This window comes from Cnephaeus nilssonii, assembly GCF_951640355.1.
Source record: "Cnephaeus nilssonii genome assembly, chromosome: 23".
Taxonomy (NCBI): Eukaryota; Metazoa; Chordata; class Mammalia; order Chiroptera; family Vespertilionidae; genus Cnephaeus; species Cnephaeus nilssonii.
The window spans coordinates 10652424-10672726 of record NC_137094.1 but is presented as its reverse complement, the minus strand read 5'-3'; the positions used below and the strand labels follow the sequence as shown (position 1 = coordinate 10672726).

The window sequence follows — 20303 nt, the reverse complement described above, 5'->3', positions numbered from 1 at the left end:
CAAAGCAAATTGTCTGTGCTGAGCAGGGCTGGCTTATTCATCAACAGTCGGGGCAATTAGGAAACAGTTGGCTGCAATATGTTATTCACAAATGAACACAACGGTGGGACTTCATTCTAAATTCACCGTCTTCGTTTTCGCAATCAAGGCGTAATTCTTGGTGTTGGAGGTGAATTCCAAACAGTTCCTTTAAAATCCTACTTCTTCAAGGCATATCGAGGCAGGTATAAACATTAAGTATTTTTATACAAGAGACACCTATTGGAAATCATATCTTTGAAAACAATTGGGGTTCAGAATAAGATGTTCCTTATTTTTGTCACATTGTTGTTCAGTTAGCATCCCTGAGTGTGTGGGAGCTTTTAAGCCACAGACCTGGGTTCAGTTCCTGACGCTGCATTTAGCTGCCTGGAGTTTTGAACGTGTTACTGGAGGTCGCCCGGCCTGTATCCCATCCCCACACAACGGGACACTCCTTACTTTCTAGAGTTGTTGTGAAGACTGACATGACATAAAGGGGCTTGGGACACAGTGACTGACGGTCATTACGGGAGGGATCACCACTCGTGTAGTGAGAAGCATGTCCTTCAGCTCTCAGTAAGATCCAAACTGTCTAAGAGGTTCAATTTTATTCTGAGCGAAGAGGAAAGAGAGAGGCAACTTTTAAGCCTCAGGATTCTGAATTGTATAGTTAAAAGCTGGAAGAGCACTTTGATTCCAATGTATTGGTCTCGTGTGAACCAGTAATAGATGTTATATTTATTCTCAATTTCCTAAAGCGCGCACACACACACACACACACACACACCACACCAAAAAACCACATGGGAGACCTTTTTGAGTAATATACCTATACAAACTTGACCAGATCAACTGGCTTTCCTTGCTAGCAAGGGTGATACGGAGACAATATTTGTGCTGGAATGATGGCTGTGGAATCTTTAAAAACCATGCACATATGGATACCAGAGCGGACGGGCCCGGGACTTCATTATTTTCCACATCAGTGTCACCCTCATTTCATAATTTTGAGTGGAATCATTAAAATGATTTATTACCAAATAATCATGAGTATTCGCGGCATATGCTTTGCCTTGTTTGCTGGCAACCGATACCAACCTGGTGATTATCAACAGCTGATTTTTAAAATAACCTGTATTTTTTCCACACACAAAACAATTAAAAGTCAATTACATTCTTTCTCCCAGTTGCTATTAATAGAATCTTTAAAAGCAGGTGAACCAAACTAAATTCATTTCATAATTAGGTGAAAATATGTTAATAAAGTTTTAAGTTAATATTAGTAAGTCAGAGTCTTAAGTTATTCAGACTTAGGTGTTTATTTAAAAGGCAAGACCCTGAAGGTAAAAATAAATAAATAAATAAATTTCTACCTAAGTAAAAAAAAAAAAAAAGACCCTGAAGGGAAAAATATATTATGTTTCAGTTCTATGCCCTGACATCAAAGGATGCTAAATGTTGATTTATTAACTTATAACTTATTTGGAAGTTCTCTAAAGAAATTTATTTTAAAAACTGGGCATTTTCTTATCTATAGAAGGAACATTTACTTACCTAACAAAGAGAAAGAAAAATGCCTGTAGAAACAACCATGTCAATCTCATCAGTTTTAAAAATAGTGAGCAAGCCAGGCCGGCATGGCTCAGTGGCTGAGCATCCACTTATGAACCAGGAGGTCACAGTTCAATTCCTGGTCAGGGCACATGCCTGGGTTGTGGGCTCGATCCCCAGTAGAGGGCATGCAGGAGGCAGCAATCCATGATTCTCTCGTCATTGATGTTTCTCTCTCTCTCTCTCTCTCTCTCCCTCTCTGAAATCAATAAAAACTTATTTTTTTAAAAAAAGAACATTTTAAAAATCAAAAGCAATAGTCATCCAGGAAACAAGAAAGAGGCAAAGCACAGAAGAAGATTAGAACAGCGCTGTTACACTGTGGGTTAATGAGGGTGTGGGAGTGGAGGATGGAGACACTTCAGGGCTAGGTAAGCTAGCTGGTGGCACCCTGAGGATGCTGTAGGAGCTGGAGAGAAATATCCAGAAGTGGTCGAGTTTGGAGGGAGGCTGTCTGGAAACACAGCGCCTGAGAAGACCCAGGACGTCTGTCGTTGCACGGCCCACTTGCTGTTTGAGCTTGGCCACACTTGAGACTGTTGACCACCCCGCGTTCTAACAGTTTTCGCCTCTGCTTCCTGTGACTTCGGGTCTCTGCTTTTCTCTTTATTATCTACCTCGAATCCTTTCCTCTGCCCGAACCCCACCACAAGCATCCCATAAGCCTCCATGCTTGGCCCTCTGCTCTGCTGTTCGGATACTTGGATACTTTCCCCGACAGGTGTTAAGTCCTGTCATCTTGGAAGGGTGGCTCCCAAACCTGTATGTCCAGCTCTGACTCCGAAGCTAAGCTCCCTTTTGATCCTTCACTTTCACAAGCATTTGCTGAGTGCTGCGGATGGTGTTCCGGACGCTCTGTGGGATACAGCCAGAGCTCCTTGCAAGACACCACCACATGGAGGTGTCCTAACATCAGCACAAATGCTAAGAGCGCACATCTATCTTTTTTCTTTCTTTCTTTCTCTTTCTTTCTTTCTTTCTTTTTCTTTCTTTCTTTCTTTCTTTCTTTCTTTCTTTCTTTCTTTCTTTCTTTCTTTCTTTCTTTCTTTCTTTCTTCCTTCCTTCCTTCCTTCCTTCCTTCCTTCCTTCCTTCCTTCCTCCCTCCTCCTCCTTCCTCCTTCCTTCCTTCCTTCCTTCCTTCCTTCCTTCCTTCCTTCCTTCCTTCCTTCCTTCCTTCCCTTTCTCCTTCCTTCATTCCTCCTTCCTTTTCTCCTTCCTTCCTTCCTTCCTTCATTCCTTCCTTCCTTCCTCCTTCCTTCCTTCCTTCCTTCCTTCTCCTTCCTTCCTTCCTTCCTTCCTTCCTTCCTTCCTTCCTTCCTTCCTCCTTCCTTTTCTCCTTCCTTCCTTCCTTCCTCCTTCCTTCCTTCCTTCTCCTTCCTTCCTTTTCTCCTTCCTTTTCTCCTTCCTTCCTTCCTTCCTTCCTTCCTTCCTTCCTTCCTTCCTTCCTCCTTCCTTCCTTTCCTTTCCTCCTTCCTTCCTTCCTTCCTTCCTTCCTTCCTTCCTTCCTTCCTTCCTTTTCTCCTTCCTTCCTTCCTTCCTTCCTTCCTTCCTTCCTTCCTTCCTTCCTTCCTTCCTTCCTTCCATATATTTTTATTGATTTCAGAGAGGAAGAGAGAGAGAGAGAGCGAGAGAGAGAGAGAGAGAGAGAAACATCAATAATGGGAGAGAATCATTGATTGACTCCTGCATGTTCCACACTGGGGATCAAGCCCACAACTGGGGCATGTGCCCTGACCAGGTATCAAACCGTGACCTCCTGGTTCATAGGTCGATGCTCAATCACTGAGCCACACCACCCAGGCTTAATTGATGTTTACTGACTGTGTTATGGGCCAGAGAGTAGTCTACATGTTGGTGATCTAACAATGAACAAGCTACAGTGTTTACTCACCATCTAAAAAGTAGAGAAAAATCATCAACAAATAAGTACGTATAGATATTGTATATACTGTGAAAGGTGCTTTAACAAAAATAAAGCCTCTGGTGTCATTTGGGTGCAAAGAAATGAGTCATCACTTCACCGGAAAATCAGGAATGGCCTCTCAGAAGAGGTCTCGCACTAAAAATGAAATCCAATTTTGTTCGTATGTAAATATTTACCACAAATAACTTTAAACTTACCTATAAATCTGACCGAGGTGAATGAGTTATGGCATATTGTATAATTTTAATGCTACCATATATAAATTGGGTAATATTTACCTTTATCTTGTGTTGATAATATTTCCTTCCTAAGTAACTTCTCCACCATTTCTGAATAACTGTTGCAACTCTGTGTAAATACCTGAGTGAAAAATATGCTTATTAGTATGCTTTCACTGGAACAAAATATCTCTTACAACCTGCTTAGAATATACTTTCCTGCAATTCAAAAAGTCAAATTCAAAGCCAAGTGAATGTGTACTTTCAAAAAGTGGAGAGTTGCCATTCTGGGATAGAATTCATAATTTCTAGAAGAGGAAAAAAAAGGTATAGATAATGATTCAGTATTTCTTTGGGGCTGCTGATGAAATAAATTCTTTAAAATTTCAATTATTCTTCAATATTTACTCTCTAAAATATTCTAAGGCAATAAAACCAGTCATGGTGACATGTTCAGAGATAAGCCAGGCACTGTTGCTGTGAATCACTGCAGAATTTAGAAATAATTCTTGAGGTTAGAAAACAGTTCCCCTCCCTATTCTTTCCTTATATTACTCAGTCTGTCCAGGTGAATATTGTCTTTGTCTGCTGAATTCAAAAGACTCTCTTTGCTGCTATGTTTCTAGTTTATTGTGATCAAAGATGAACACTTCATACTTTGAAGTATATTTTTACTGATTTCAGAGAGGAAGTGAGAAGTAGAGAGAGATAGAAGCATCAATGATGAGCGAGAACCATTGATCTACTGACTCCTGCACGCCCCCTACTGGGGATCCAGCCTGCAACCCAGGCATGTGCCCTGACCTGCAATGGAACCATGACCTCCTGGTTCATGGGGAGATGCTCAACCATTGAGCCACACCGGCCAGGCAAAACGTCACACTTTAATTTGCATGTCTGGTTCCTATTAGCTAATCATTTAAGGACATACGCAGTATGATCTCCAGCCTGCATTCTGAATTATTACTGATGAGGCATATTCGTCCTTCACCTTATCCAGGAAAATATTTTTTTTTTCAGGATGGAAGGGAAATTGAAGGAAAGTTTGAGCATTGAAGAAAAAGTGGACCAGTTAAAGATCAACTTCAATCCCTTTGCAATAGGAATGGTATCGTTCTGGTATCATTTACCAACTTGTTGGAAAAAATTGGAATAGCTTTTTTTTGGTTTCGTTTTTCTTCTTTCTTACCAGTCAATGAATTAATTGCTATTAATACCAGTCATTTGTCATATCCAGTGGAATTTGAAGAAAAGAATTTTGTCAAATATGTTTACAATATAGAGAATGGTTGCAAGTCGAGAAATGGTCAATATAATTTAGTTTTCTGATATGTAAGAAAAATGACCAAAAGATTTATATTTTTAAAAAGAAGATTATATACCTCATCAGCTACATTACAGTAACATAAAATATTACTTGAAATGAGCATTACATGCATCAGTTACATTTTGTAAGGAGTATATTTTTATGGTATATCTGAATTTTCCACGACAAAATCATTATACCTGATATACGTCCGAACTTGACATCCTCGAAACCAGCTCTGGATTTTAACTGCTGCCTCATTCTCTTTTTCTCTAAATACATCCACAACACTTAAAAAAAAGAGAAACTTTTCATTAGTGACTAATATGACTCTAAAGCAAGCCAATCAGTTAATTTCTTCCAAAATGGTCATGATCATTCAAACGTCATTTTAAATAAAATTTAAAAAGAGGGCGGGGACATCTGTAGTATTTTGAACAATAAAGATAAATTTAAAAAATACTAAATAGGAAAAAAGCATTTCAGAAAGCATGAGCTATGTTTAAAAAATAAACCTTTCTCCGAGGGGCTATGTGTTTTCAACAGGTTTACTTTTTAAAAAAATTTTTATGCTCACTTACTTTGCAACTAACTAATTTGCAAGTGATGTTATAAGAAAATAAAGAAACGATGTGGTCGTTTTTATTTTTTTGAAAAAACATATCACGCAGGATTAAAATGTTTGCATATTTCAGTCAATGCATCAGTTACATGAATCGCCTCTAAGTAAAATAAATCTATCACAGAATGCCAATTCTAGATAGAATTCTCAGAAAGTCCATTTCAGAAAGGAGGCAGGGGAGAGGGCCATGGGGTTATAAAGAGATAAAGAGATACAAAATGCAGTCATCAGATCTATTAACTTACAGCCCAAAGAGGTTCAATGAAGACACACTTCCATCTTCATTTTAGCAATCATTAGCATCCTCCCTCCCCCCCTATTTGATGAAGTGATTTGCTGAGGGCAACTACTGTGGGCCACTGAGGAACTTCCCTCCCAGAATGATGCTGGGCACATAATTAGCATTTTATGTTTGCTGAATGAATAAAGAATGGCCAGTCATCTATTTCTTGCGTTTAAAAGCAATTCCCACAGAATTATGGTTTTTGGGAGAGAGGTTATTTTTTTGTTGTCATTATAGGTCAGTGGTTGGCAAACTCATTAGTCAACAGAGCCAAATATTAACAGTACAACGATTGAAATTTCTTTGGAGAGCCAATTTTTTTAAGCTTAAACTTCTTCTAATGCCACTTCTTCAAAATAGACTCTCCCAGGCCGTGGCATTTTGTGGAAGAGCCACACTCAAGGGGCCAAAGAGCCGTATGTGGCTCCCGAGCTGCAGTTTGCCAACCACAGTTATAGGTTATGTTAAATATATAGATTTCATTACGTCTATTCATCATAATTAGAAGAAAAACAGAATGGAAAGTAAAAACACTTGAAACAATAAAAATTCTTAGACAATACTATAACGTCGGCTGAGAGAAAGAAAAACAGGATGAGCTGTTAAGCTGTCAGTGACGAAGAGTTGGAGAAACAAGTAGGTGGATGATAGTTCTAGGTAAGAAGGAGAGTTACCCAGAAAGTCTGACTGAAAAGGACCCACAAAAGCCAAGGGAGGAACCAAAATTTGCATCAAAGGCAGTGATCCAGATGCAGCCTGTGTGGCTCAGTGGTCGAGCGATAACCTATTAACCAGGTTCGATTCCGGGTCAGAGAACATGCCTGGGTTGGGGGCTCGATCCCCAGTGGAGGGCCTGCAAAAGCCTGCCATGTTTCTATCCCATCGATGTTTCCATCTCTCTCCCTTCCCTCCCTCCCTCTCTCTCTCTCCCTTTCTCTCTCTCTTCCCTCCCTCCCTCCCTCCCTCCCTCCCTCCCTCCCTCCCTCTCTCTCAAATCAATAAAACCATATTTTAAAAAGACAACAACAAAGAAGCATGAGGAGGAGAAGGAAAGAATAACTTCACTCAGTAAGGCTGATGAGAAGTGAAAGTCATGATAATAGGATTAAATGGTTTCTTATGGTTATTTAACCCACTGTTGCCATTAACATTTAATATCACGGTAGATATATTTTCCTTTTTCTTAATGTTCTCTATTAAGATGACTGAGCATAGCTGTCTCTTCTTTTCCACCAATAATAAACACTGACTACCTTTGCAAAAGAGGGAGAAAAAGTATTAATATATATATATATATATATATATATATATATATATATATACAGCTATATGTCCTTTGAACTAATGTGTAGTTTCAACTTACCCTTTACTTATAATTGTTGTTAGACATGCAAAAGATAAGCAATCAAATTATCTACTTTGAGTTTATGTCTTCTAATATCTCCTGGTAATAATGTTAACATATACTACATAGTCAAGAGCAAAATTAAATTGTTTTATTTTGGAGTTATAAATAATAATGTATATAAATCCAAGCACATGTATTGTACTATACTTATTAGAACTATATATCTTAAAAAGAAACATTTAAAAAATATCTAGTAGTTCACTTACTGCTAAGTTTTGACTTATGTGCTAAAATTTGACTTCTATACACATTTATCTGTTGCTCCTTTTTAAAAAACTGCTTAAAATGAAATTTACAGATATCTGGATTACCACTGGGCTGCTGAATACTCATACAATATGTCATGAACTTCTAGACATTTTATGGTTAAAATGAAAAATGTGGGTAACACTTTATTTTAATGGTATATTAATTAGTTCCAAATTATGATGAAAATCCTATAGCAGTGAATAAAATATGACATCTACATGAATTTGAAATAAATTTATTATGATCAGTATTATCACAATGAATACTAAATGAATTATTAATGATGAAAGACCAAAAGTATTAATGGGAATGTAATAAAACATCGAGAAAAAGCTGGAAGTTTCTAGTCACTTCATCATCAACTAGAAATAAGCACTATAACCCTGGATAACACTATATCCCTGAGCATCATCAGTGGCCACAAATTAACTGACAATAAATAGAAAATGAAAAAATGTGTGGTTAAATATCTGTTAAGTAATATGCAAAGACTATGCATTTTGCACATTAACATACTGTGCTTTCTCTGTATTCTATGTATTGGCTACTAAATAAATACTAGATTAAAAACCCAGTAGTTTTTCCTTCCTTCTCATTATCATATAACTTCTAACTATTTTAGATACCAGGAATAAAATTCCAATATTAGCTGCCCTCTATTATAAGATATATTGATGTGTAAAATTATTAGTTTTTGAATATCATTTCAACTTTTAGGTCTCAAGGATGTCAACCTCCTTAAAGGAAGACACTATGCCTAATCTATACTTTGTGCTCAGATGATCGCCCACGTGCCTAGTAAGCCTTCTCCTATTAATTAATATACTGATACTAATTATCCCGAATAGTTTAGATACTGTCCATTTAGGGAGACAAACGCGTCACAGAACAGAGTTCAATGATGTTTTTGAAATAATGGAGGCACAAATTCCCAGGTATGGGGGACACACTAGCTCACCTAGATAGGGGAGCCCAGGTCACCCCAATCAGGTTATTAAACCTCTTTTCATCAAACTGCGGAGTGATGATGTAAAAAAACAACAACCCAATACTTCATTTTACAATTTCATTTACGCCGGGCTTTTACTTAAATCATCTCAAGCTGCTATCTACGCCCCCCTCCACTCCCTAAGTATAATCCCCAGAATGGTGATACTACTTTTAAATTTGTGATGATGTTCGCAGCCAACAAATGAAGGGCAGGTGTATACTTCTTGAATGAGGAAACTTGTTGTTAGGAAACCTCTGCTGAAAACCAGCTGCCTGAAGGCCAAGCCAGCTCTGAGCGGTCCCCTGGAGGATGGCTTACCTGTTTCTAAAGTAGTACTGATGTCCTAACAGCGCGGACCGCGCCTGCAGCCGGGCTAGCGTGGCCATCGCCTCTGGCGTCTGCTTTCCTGCTGATGTTGCTCTCGGTCTCCAAGGCAACCGGGCCAAACCAAAAGGCAGGTCCCGGGGGGGTCCAATTTTGGATTATTCCACTTTTTTCCACCCCGCTTGTTTCTAAAATATTAGAAAAAAACAATATGTTTTGAGTAGGAACAACATTTACTTTCGTTGCCTCTGTGAGTAAAATCTGGAGATTAGAGGTGAGGCAGACAGAGTGGTGGGGGGAGAGGACGGGTGGTTGCTCCCGACTTCCGGTTTCCGCCTCCAAGGGGTTCCCGGAAGCTCCGCTCAAAATGCTGAACTGCTCGGTGCCAGTCGCTGGGGTTGCGCTGATTGGAGTCAGTTCTCGGGCCTGAGCCTCGAGGCTAGGCTCCTGGGTGTCGTTAATGTTCGGGGCCGCCGGGCGCCCGCCGATCGGAGCTCCAGCCGCCGGGAACCGCTGGTGAGGCTGGCGGCCCTGGGGATGCGACACAGGACGGGGTTCTGGCCCGAGGCCGCCGGACCTGGCGTGGAAGGGGGAGGGAGTGGCGGCGGGCGGCCCGGAGGCAGGCCTGGCTCCCACGCGTGCCGGGGGTGCACGCGATCTGAGGGAGGGGTGCGGGAGATCTGTGAAGGAATGCGGTGAACGCTGGCTGGTTGCTTGTCTGACACGCTGCGGTATTTCAGGGGCAAAGCTTTCTGTACTCCTGGGGGCAGTTCACTTCCCAGGGATGGGTGACAGGATTAGGGACCGGAAGCGTGGATCTGAATCCAGGCCCAATGCCCGCATTTACCTATTACAATGGACTAGGTCATATCAGATCAAATTCCAGAGATTTAGAGTTCTGGAAGATTAGTAGAGGAACCAAGTTTAGTAGACCTCACCTTCCCACCCACCCCCAGCCCTCCCCCCCCCCTATTTTTTTTGGAGTGGGAGTAACTGTTTCTGTCCCTTGAACGTTCCATTCTAGTTCAAATGAGATAGGTAAGGGAGTTCCCTAAGGACATGTAAATGCCAGGATTAAGTCTGGGGCTTGACTACCTCTACAGTGTCTTGTCAACCCATGTCACTGTAGAATGATATATTTATTGCCTTGACTCTTCAGAGTGCTTCCACTGTGCTCTTAGGACAGCCCTGTGGTAGAAGATTATCACTGGCACAGAAAACTGGAGTGACTTGTCCAACACCGCCATGCACTTTTCAGTCCTAGAGCTGGGGGCTGGGTGATGGATTTCCAGTTGAAAACTCCAGTGCCTATCTATTCCTATTTCCTCCCACGTTCTTTTCCTCCAAGCATACCCAAGGCAAGCAGTGAAACAAACAAGCAGAGTTCCCACTGACAATGAAGTCTCAAACAGCAAGTGTTGAACAACAGGTGAAATGTGGCCAAAAAAAAAAAAAGTATGTCCATTCCTAGATTAGGCAACCAACGAGAACACAGGGAATCCCAGTTATTTCTCATCTGAGAAGTTAAAAGAATATCTTGTTTGGAAAGAGATCAGATCATCCTGTGGTTCATTTTATAATGAATATAGATTGTTTATGCTCCTTTTAAATTCTCACATTTTCCATTCAGAAAAGCAGGGAGCACATTTTTTTTTTTTTTTTTTTTTTTACAATGGTGATGGGATTTAGCTTAGAGTAAAAGATATATTTCTTAAGTGTTTAGTATTTTTTTGTTTTGGCAATGGATATGCTGTGTAACCACCACACCGAACAAGATATAAGCCTCTTCCATCACCTGGAATAACATCTCCAGGGTATCTTTCTTAATGTTTCACTATTCAAGCTCTTTGTTAGGGAAGGGAGACAAAATGTGCTGTGTAGACTGGTCTTCTCTTGCTTTGTTGATACTGACTTTGGGACAGGTGACTATTTAATTTAAAAATGTGACTCTTCCAACTCCTTCCTCTCCCACCTTCTACCTAAATCCTGGATAGGCACCTCTTTATAATACAGTTCTCTTTTAAAGAGCCTACCCTGTTTTCATTTGGCAGCGTACGACTCACCCTTATGACACCGGAGTGTAAAATAGTGCCTAGCACTTAATCAGTGTTTTTGAATGAAATTCTTAAAATCATGCTTGATTTGGCAGAATGAATGTGTTCCAGACAACTGGAACCTTTATTTTCTAGTTTATCTGCACAGCAATCCTGTCATTCATCATTTCTTACTGGACTTTTTTTTATTCATTGATGGGACATTTACTATACTATGTATGTAAGTTTCATGCCAGTGGTGAAATCCCAGTGCCCCGTGCGGATGCTACTACTAAGTTGTTACTCACTGGCAGGTTTTACATACATATCATCTTATGTAAAATCTTTTGAGATTTTATTTTTATTATTGCATTTTATAGATGGTGAGAGAGGCAAATATAATTTAAGTAACGTGCTCAAGTGTCATTTGTGTATGATTCCAGTATATTTACAAAAACTCTTAAACAATCCACGTATACTGCCTATGTAATGTACAGTATCTTAAGGAATAATGTACAATATCTTAAGGAATATGTGAACTGGAAAGATTATGCCTGAATTTGTTAACCAACCTGGAATTCTTGATGTATTTAACTCTCATCTTGACTACTGCTTTTAGGCACCAATTGGGTAATTTATCTCTTTGTTAACAATTTGCAAAGTAGAACTGATACTGTATTTTATAGTAAAGAAGCCTAAGGAAGGAAAGGTTTATACAATTAATAAAGATCCTGTGACTTTTTATGTGTCGGGAAAGGAATATATACGTTTTGTTCAAGTAAATCTTATAAGTGATTCATATTATGTTTTTATAAAAAACGTTATAATAGCTGAGTGTCTACCACTTCCTGCCTCAGCACTCACATACATTTTTGAAATTAGGATCAAAATATATCTAAATTGGTTCATCTAACGTTAACTTTAAATTTTGATTCATTTGGTGGACAAATAACATTTAGTATTTAGATACACTTTTCTTTATTTTTACATTATTAATAATTTATACTTAAAGTCAATTTCTGGGGTTTTGGAGGAAGTATATTTAAAGATTGAACTAAACAAATTTTAAAAATTAAGTCCTTAATAATTAGCATATTGAACAATACTATCTTATTTAACTTTATGTGGCTTTGCTTTAAAAAAACATTAAACTGTTGATTTGGGACCTTTGTTTCTATAGTTTCATTCCTATTTGGTATTTTTATTATATATATTTTTTTAGGTCTGGAAAACTGCATAGGGGAATATGTTCATTTTTAAATAACTCCTTTTTTATTGTCTTTAATTTCAGGTTGTCAGGTTTGTTTGAGTTAAGTTTCTGTTTCAACAATTAGAAATCAAAGCAATGGCCGGTATGATTTGGGGCATATGCCTCATTGATCTTGTTATAGCTTCTTAGCATCCATATTTATGGAAACCTTTAAGCCACCTTCAATAGTATGCCCTTACCTGGCACACTTATTAGCTAACCACTTAGAGTATGTTGTTAATGTGGCAGAAGTTTGGAAACCTGAATTGCTAAATTTGTAGTCAGTCCTATTTTTCCTTGGCTGCTTGTTAATTTATTTAGTCATTCATTAGTTTGCTCACCCAACAGTTTTGTTTTGTTTTTCCCATCTATGATTTGTCAAGCATCTGTGATTTGTCAAGCATTGTGCATGCCTTGCCTCATACGTGGTAGGTCCAGTTGGATCACAAGGTGTTTGTTTTTAGGTTCTCATTAAAATGAAAAGACAAAGTTGAAAGTTATTATCGGGAATTTGCTAGTGTCTGAAATTATAGACTACAGAGGCTATAAAGCTGGAGTCAGCAAACCATGGCCTGCCATCACCTGGTTTGTAAATAAATTTAGTTAGAGCACAGCCACATCCATTCCATTCGCTCATGTATCGCCTGAGGTATTGTTCCCCTTATGATGGTGAAGGTTGATAGTTTTGACAGAGACCCACTAACCTGCAGAGCCTAAAAGGTTTACCATCAGGCCCTTTACAGAAAAGTGTGCCTACCCCTGCTATAGACTGTAGAATTGTATAATCTACAATTAGAATACTTTGATCCCTAAGTACTTCTAGAACACTGTAAGACACTTCCATCTTATATCCTCTCCAGGGTACCTTTCTTAAAATGTTTCCCTCTGCAATACCTTGTTAAGAAAGGGAGACAGAATGTGCTGTGTAGACTGGTCTGCTCTTGCTGTGTCCATACTGACTTGTGGGACAGGTGACTGATTTAAAAATGTGACTCTTCCAACTCCTTTTTCCCTCTATCTTCCACCTTCTACCTAAATCATGGTTAGGCACTCCTTGATCTTGCTATAGCTTCTTAGCATCCATATTTATGGAAACCTTTAAACCACCTTCAATAGTATGCCCTTACCTGACACATCTACTTAACTACTAGTAAATCCTTTGAGTATCTTGTTAATGTGATTGTTCATGATCTTCATATTTGAATTACCTGTAATGTTTAAGAAATAAAATTGGAGTCCTGGGCCCTCCGTCACATCAGCTGATCTAGAATCTTCCAGAGTTAGTTCCAGAGGATCAGTGTAATTTATAAACATTCCCAAAGAATACGGGTGTCTATCCTTGCCAGCTAGCGGATCATTTCCTCACTGAGGATACAATTCAAAGGCTTCTGTTTATTTTTATTAAAATAATAATTTAAGAAGGCCAAGAGACTTTCAGATGAACTCTAAGAAAAACGATGGGCCATTTTCGAACAGCGAGGCTCCCGTTGAATTTGAACATAGTTTCTGTGTCACTGGGTTCCCAGATGAGTGTGGTGTGAATATATGCCTTATGTCTGATTAAACTCTTTGCACATATATTACAAACCTTAAAGGGCCCGTCACTCTCCGTCTCCCTGTCCTGTCCTGGCGGGGACTGCAGGGTGTGTGGTGAGCAGAGGCCTGTGTGGGGTGGGGACTAGAGAGTTCTCTGTGTCCCATCCCGGAAAGCTGGCCTTGGCAAGGCCAGGCATAGACTAAAGCTCAGCTTCTGAAGCAGAAGTAACTTCTCCATAATCACCCAGGAAAGATATAAAATTCCTGAGCCCTTTCATTGCTGATTGGCGCACTCCCTCTTGACCTGATTCCTGGGTTTAATCAAAGAACTTCTACAAGAATATTTACAACTCTCATACCTTGGAGAGGAACATTAAATTGCTTTTAAACGTTACTTTGTCATAACTATTAATTTTGATCAGATGTAGACCAAATCGTCAGCGGTCACATGCTAGGCTAACATGGCTAACTAATGCTGACTGTTTTTTTTTTTTTTTTAAATATATTTTATTGATTTTTTTTGCAGAGAGGAAGGGAGAGAGATAGAGCTAGAAACATTGATGAGAGAGAAACATCGATCAGCTGCCTCCTGCACACCCCCTACCCGGGATGTGCCCGCAACCAACGCACATGCCCTTGACCGGAATCGAACCTGGGACCCCTCAGTCCGCAGGCCGATGGATGCTCTATCCACCGAGCCAAGCCAGTTTCGGCCTGACTGTGTTGTTGACCCATTTTTCTTTCTTTAAAACCCAGGCATTTCAGCCGGACCATGGAAGAACTGGTGCACGACCTTGTGTCGGCCTTGGAGGAGAGCTCGGAGCAGGCCCGCGGCGGCTTTGCGGAGACGGGGGACCACGCCCGCAGTCTGTCCTGCCCCCTGAAACGCCAGGCCAGGAAGAGGAGGGGGAGGAAGCGGAGGTCCTACAACACGCATCACCCGTGGGAGGCCGGCCACGGCCTGAGCGAAGGCTCGGACTCCAGCCTGGAAGAGCCGGGCAAGGACTACAGGGAGAACCCCACCAGCCACAAGAAGGATCACAGCGACTCCGACGACCAGATGCTGGTGGCCAAGCGCAGGCCGGCGTCCACGCTGAACAGCAGCGTGCGGGGGAAGCGGCCGCTGTGGCACGAGGCGGACTTGGCCTTGGACGGCCTGGGGAGCCGGAGCCTGCGGCGCCGGAGGAAGGTGAAGCGCATGGCCGTGGACCTGCCGCAGGACACCTGCAAGCGCCCCATGACCCAGCCCCCCGACGGCTGCAGGGACCAGGACATGGACCACGACCGGGCGTACCAGTACCCGGAGTTTACCAAAAGCAAGGTCAAGAAGCGGAAGCTGAGACTCCCCAGACAGGGCCCCAAAACCCAAGACGAAGGCGTGGTTTTAGACAGCGAGGAGCTGAGCCAGACCAACAAGGACAAGATGGAATACGAGGAGCAGAAGGTCTCCGACGAGCTCATGAGCGAAAGGTGGCTTTCCTGTTTCCTACTTAGAAGGGCGCGTGGGGACCGTGTTGTGGTTGGATGTGTTTTGTATTTCAGTTGTTTTTATTTTTAGAATAATGGTAATTTATAATAATGGTAGTGACATTACTGTTGAACCATGGTCATATTTCCTTATAATTTATGATGTTCAGCCCAAAGCAGAACTGCTTATTTGATTTTACACAGCCTTTGGATGGTGTCATAATGACTTAATTTTCAGCTACAAAGAGAAAAGGGAATAGATTTTCAATGGGAAAGGATGTGCATTTGGATAATAGCACATTGGTAATTCCTAGGATTGGGTTTATAATTATTTGTTTAATTATAGAGTTTAGTATTGGTTCTCTTTAGTTTCACAATTTTTTCAGTTTATTCTTTTTTTTAATTTTTTTTTTTTTTTGCTGCTTTTTTTTTTTTTTTTTTTTTTAGAGAGAGAGGAAGGGAGAGGAAGAGAGCGAAACATAGATGGGCTGCCTCAGTGCACAGGGCGACGCCCTACCACCTGAGCCGCACTGGCCAGGGCTTTCAGTTTATTCTGATTACCGAGAATCAAGAGTTAATAGCACTTCAGCCCATGTGGCTTGGAATTTTAACCCTTTGCACTGGCTTGCTTTTTTCTCGATTCCTTTATTCTAATGCTAACCGTGTCGAGTCACACTCGACATCCGAGTGCAAAAGGTTAAGTCTAGCTTGCTAGGAATTCTGATCACTTATGAATTGTAAAGCCCACCTCACCATCTGGAACCCCTGAACTTGTCATTAGACAAAGGAGAAAAGCAGTGATCCACTGATGGTTAGTCTAAACCAAGCATGTCAAACTCAAAGGCTAACATGGGCCAAATAAATGAGGCATGTGGCCCGCGGGCCACGAGTTTGACATGCTTGGTGTAAACCATCCATGCTGGAAAGAAGGTAAAGCACAGCGCTAAGTCCTATTTTAACAGCATCCAAAGGTAAGTGGTCATTTTTCTGTTACACAGAACTAATGCTACTTGCAGGAAATGAGAAAGTATTGACATTCATCCTTTCAGTTGTGTCCTCAAAACCAAATGCGGAATTGTGATGCCGAAAAAACATTCCTTACAAATGGTCTGGGCAAAGTATTTGATTTTTTAATTTGTAGGACTGGCATTTTTATCATGTGGATTGCGAGCTATGGAATCTATACACACATATATATATATATGTATGTATGTAGAATATATATTTTTTTTCTGTAAATATGATTATGATTGCAGATATGAGTAGGACCTGGTAAAATACAGATGGCTTACCATGTATGCAATTTTTCTAAAGAAGTAAAAATTACTTTAAAAAAGGTTTCAGGAAGGCTTTGAGAAATTTACAGTTTCTGCTTTTCTTCCAAGAAAGTTGTCACTTTTATACCAGAGCGAGAATTATTTGTATGCTTTGTATGTCAGCACTGGGCCACTGTGACGGGGGGTGGGGGGTTGGGGGAGCACTTAGCTTGACTTGAGAGTAATTATCTTGCTCACTGGCTGGGAGGAAGGGTGTGTGGCAGAGGAGATAAGTACTCGGTTCTGGATTATTCATAGATTGCTCGCTTTCTGGATTGATTGTGCAAGCCCCTCCTTTTATTGATGTCCGCCTTCTATTGACACATCTACCCTGGGAGAGAAATGAGATGAAACTCTCTTTCTCTTCATTGTAAAAAGCATTTGAGTACCTAAGGTGTAATAAGGCCACCCAGCCATCCACAGTCAAGGTACACATTTTCATAGAGGATGTTTCCACTCTTGAATAAATTAAAACAAATTTTTTTCTTTTAATTTAAACTTTCTTCTATAACTGTTTTCTTGTTACTTAAAAGCTAGGTTTTTTTTTAAACTACTTCCAAAGCTTTTCAAGCTATATATGTCCTTGGAACGAATTTATAAATAAGAATTGAGCCTGGCCAGTGTAACTCAGTGGTTGAGCATCGACCTATAAACCAGGAGGTCACAGTTTGATTCCAGGTCAGGGCACATGCCCGGGTTGCGGGCTCGATCCCCAGTGTGGGGCATGCAGGAGGCAGCCGATCAATGATTCTCATCATTGATGTTTCTATCTCTCTCTCCCTTCCTTTCTGAAATCAGTAAGAATATATTTTAGAGAGAGAGAGAAAGAGTATATATGATAATAAATAAGAAAACATGCATTTGATGCTCTTAGAAAGTCTTATTTTCTTTCATTAAAACTTTTGCAGTACAGGGAGCTTCATAGATTCTCTGAATTTGAAGAAAGTTAGAGGGAAAGGTACTAATTCAGAGTTCCTTGGGAAAATGTGTCACGTATATTTTTTTAATGTTTATATTTATTTTTTTAAATCAAAAACTGAAATATTTTATAATCAGAAAATATGTTTGGATTTAAATATCATCTCTAATTTTAATCCTAAACTATCAATTTAAATATTTTAAAACTGATTGGGATGTTTGTTTGTTTTTAAATAAGTTAGGTTACTGAGTTCTATTTGTTACTGGATCAGCTGGCGGGGGAAGGAGTAATTTTCTGATTGGTAAATTAAGAATTATAGTCAGAGGGGAGTACATGAGAATTTTTAAAGAACACCATTCAATTTACTTTAGAAGCCGAACCTGTCTTATCATGTGACTTGTTTTGTATGTTTTTTAAACTATATTATCACATAAGCATTGCTGCTATTGGGACAAACAGTGACAGTTTATTCGGGTCATTTGAATGTCTACTGTCTGTTTTAATTTGTATGTTTGTTTTGACTCTGATATTCTCAAACTTCAGTGGAAGTCATGAGAACCTGTTATTTTTGCCTACTCCCTCCTTTGTGGTGGTAATATTCCTTTTTGCTCAGTGTTTGCTCAGAGAGACCTTAACTTTGATGTAAGGGATTGTTTCCCTTGTCAACTTTTTTCTTCCTTGCCGAGTAAGAGCGTTGTTGTGAACTCTTCAGTGATGCCTTCTCCAGGATCTTTGCAGATGTGGTTGTGAAAAGTCATTTCATCCCCGGCCCTTGCATGTCAGGTGCGGGGGAGAGGCTCGGGCCGAATCGCCTGGCCTGAGCAGGCAGTGGTGAGCATTTGATGAAAGCAGATAATAAAACACATCCATTATGTCAGCACCTCGTTGCAGTCACATCTGGCTTACTGACAGGGTCCCATTAGATTCCCAGGGTTTTATGTGCCAAAAATAATATGCTCTGTTGTGAATGGAACCAGGATAGTTGCAGTTTGATATTTTAAAAAATCATCTCGTTTCCTTTCAGATCTTGTCAGGCTCCATCCAGTTCCACCCCTGAGCTGCCACGTCTCTTTAAAATGTTACAAGGGGAGATCAATTGTTCTTTTGATCTTTTTTTTTCTCTCTTCCCTCCCTGCAGCGACTCCAGCAGCCTCAGCAGCACGGATGCTGGCTTGTTTACCAACGATGAGGGAAGGCAAGGTACTGAAATGTCATTTTTTCTCTCTGGGAAAAAGCCTTCATTGTAAAGTTTCGCTTATTACTAGTTATTTCGTAAGTTGACGACTGCAATCCTTTTACCTTACACACGCTACTCAGTGGAGTGGGGTTGGTTCTCTGGCGTGGGAGGAGAGCATCCTGTCTTCATGACCGGAAGTAATTGATTATCCCCAAAATCGAGGATGTGGAGCTATTAATAGTATTACGGGAGGATTATCTTCCTTGAGAAAGCCCTACAGTTTTTCCATTGTGTCTCTTGTAGCAAGTTCACAAGACACTGGTCCCCACTCTTCTCCTGATTCAAATGTATTTTGGCCTGTTGAAGCATTTCTAAAGTTGGATGTGCAAGTCATTTGTCATTTTTATTCAGCTGTGACATTTAGGCGTCCTATCTAGTTTGTGATTAGACAATTTTCATAAGCTCAATATTGTAAACTGTTAAACAGTAATGTTTCACCACTTAGATCTTTTTTATTTTTGAAATTTCCTGGGGCTATTCCTACGTTAGCATGGCATTATTGTGAAACTACCTGTTCTAGAAGGAAAAAAACAGCAGGTGTACATGCAAATACTTAATCGTGAATGTTAACTTCATTTCCTGAGAGTCTTTAGAGGAAATTAGTAAGTTCCAAGGAAAGCAATGAAATTTATTGCTTTAAATTATTATTACATAATCATGTTTTGCTTACTTATGAACCATTAGTCCTGGATAAATAGGTATATAACTGTTTTAAAGACCATAGCCTTTTTAAACTTAATATTCTGCTGAAATATGGTAGAACTCTGGGGCTAAGATATACCTAAATTATTATTAAAATACATATCTCCCCAAAGTTATAAATGTTGACTACGGTAATGAAATTAAATGAAAAAAACTTTTTAAAGTAACATTTTGATAAGCCTACCAATCTTTGAAAAACATTGACTATGCTAGCATTTATTGTCTTTTTATACATCTCTCTATTGTTCTTAAAAACACACACACACACAAAATACTGTTGATTCACATCTTTAGCACATTTCAAATTGAATTTTACATTGATCCATCATTATCCTCATGGATGTTCTCGAATATACTGTGAATAGCGTTGTGTTTTATAAATACATTGCTGTAGTCCATTGTAGTTTTATTGTAAACTCTGTGGCATTGTCACTTTTCATTTAAAATCAACTTTTTCACAACCATTTCTTAATGAACTTAATCAGATTAATTCCACTTAGTCACATCTGTTCATGATTGTTTCCCCTTTTACACTCCATAGAAATCATGAAATGAAGCTAATATACACCATTATCTGCTGCAGAGAACAAACTCTAGAGTCTTCTATCTTTTCCTTCCCAGCAGGCGATTAAGGCTTGCTTTTCCTTAATGTGGGAAGGGTAGTCACTGCCTTGGATTTCCCTACAGTTTTGCCAAATGATTAACTTTTTACATTGGTTCTAACACATAACATTTTATTTATATGTAATTGTTGATGGCAATTCTTATTATAGTGTTAAAGACATTTTTTAGGTAAAGCTATGGGATAGAATGAAGAGTTGTGAGGTTTTTTTATAGACTGTTTATATGATTGCCAGATGAAATACAGGATCCCCAGTTAAATTTGA

General features: G+C 39.7%; 2 protein-coding genes across 5 annotated transcripts in view; one reads left to right on the top strand and one right to left on the bottom strand.

Annotated features, from left to right (window-relative positions):
• The window catches only part of SPATA17 (spermatogenesis associated 17), a 102058-nt gene extending 93017 nt beyond the window's left edge, over positions 1-9041 (bottom strand). Inside the window, exons 1-3 of the mRNA XM_079763452.1 lie at positions 8952-9041; positions 5281-5370; positions 3835-3916 (exon numbers count right to left, since the gene is read on the bottom strand). Of these exons, the coding sequence (XP_079619578.1) occupies positions 3835-3916; positions 5281-5370; positions 8952-9019 (240 nt within the window). The 5' untranslated portion in view covers positions 9020-9041. The remainder of the gene's footprint in view (positions 1-3834; positions 3917-5280; positions 5371-8951) is intronic.
• A 247-nt stretch (positions 9042-9288) lies between these two features.
• The window catches only part of GPATCH2 (G-patch domain containing 2), a 91885-nt gene continuing 80870 nt past the window's right edge, over positions 9289-20303 (top strand). For 3 of the 4 annotated variants that reach the window (XM_079763429.1, XM_079763431.1, XM_079763432.1), the window contains exons 1-3: positions 9290-9473; positions 14532-15245; positions 18616-18677. In XM_079763429.1, coding sequence (XP_079619555.1) covers positions 9418-9473; positions 14532-15245; positions 18616-18677 — 832 coding nt within the window. In that variant the 5' untranslated portion in view covers positions 9290-9417. Of the gene's footprint in view, positions 9474-14531; positions 15246-18615; positions 18678-20303 lie in introns of all 4 variants that reach the window. The other variant, XM_079763430.1, reaches the window with a different exon arrangement.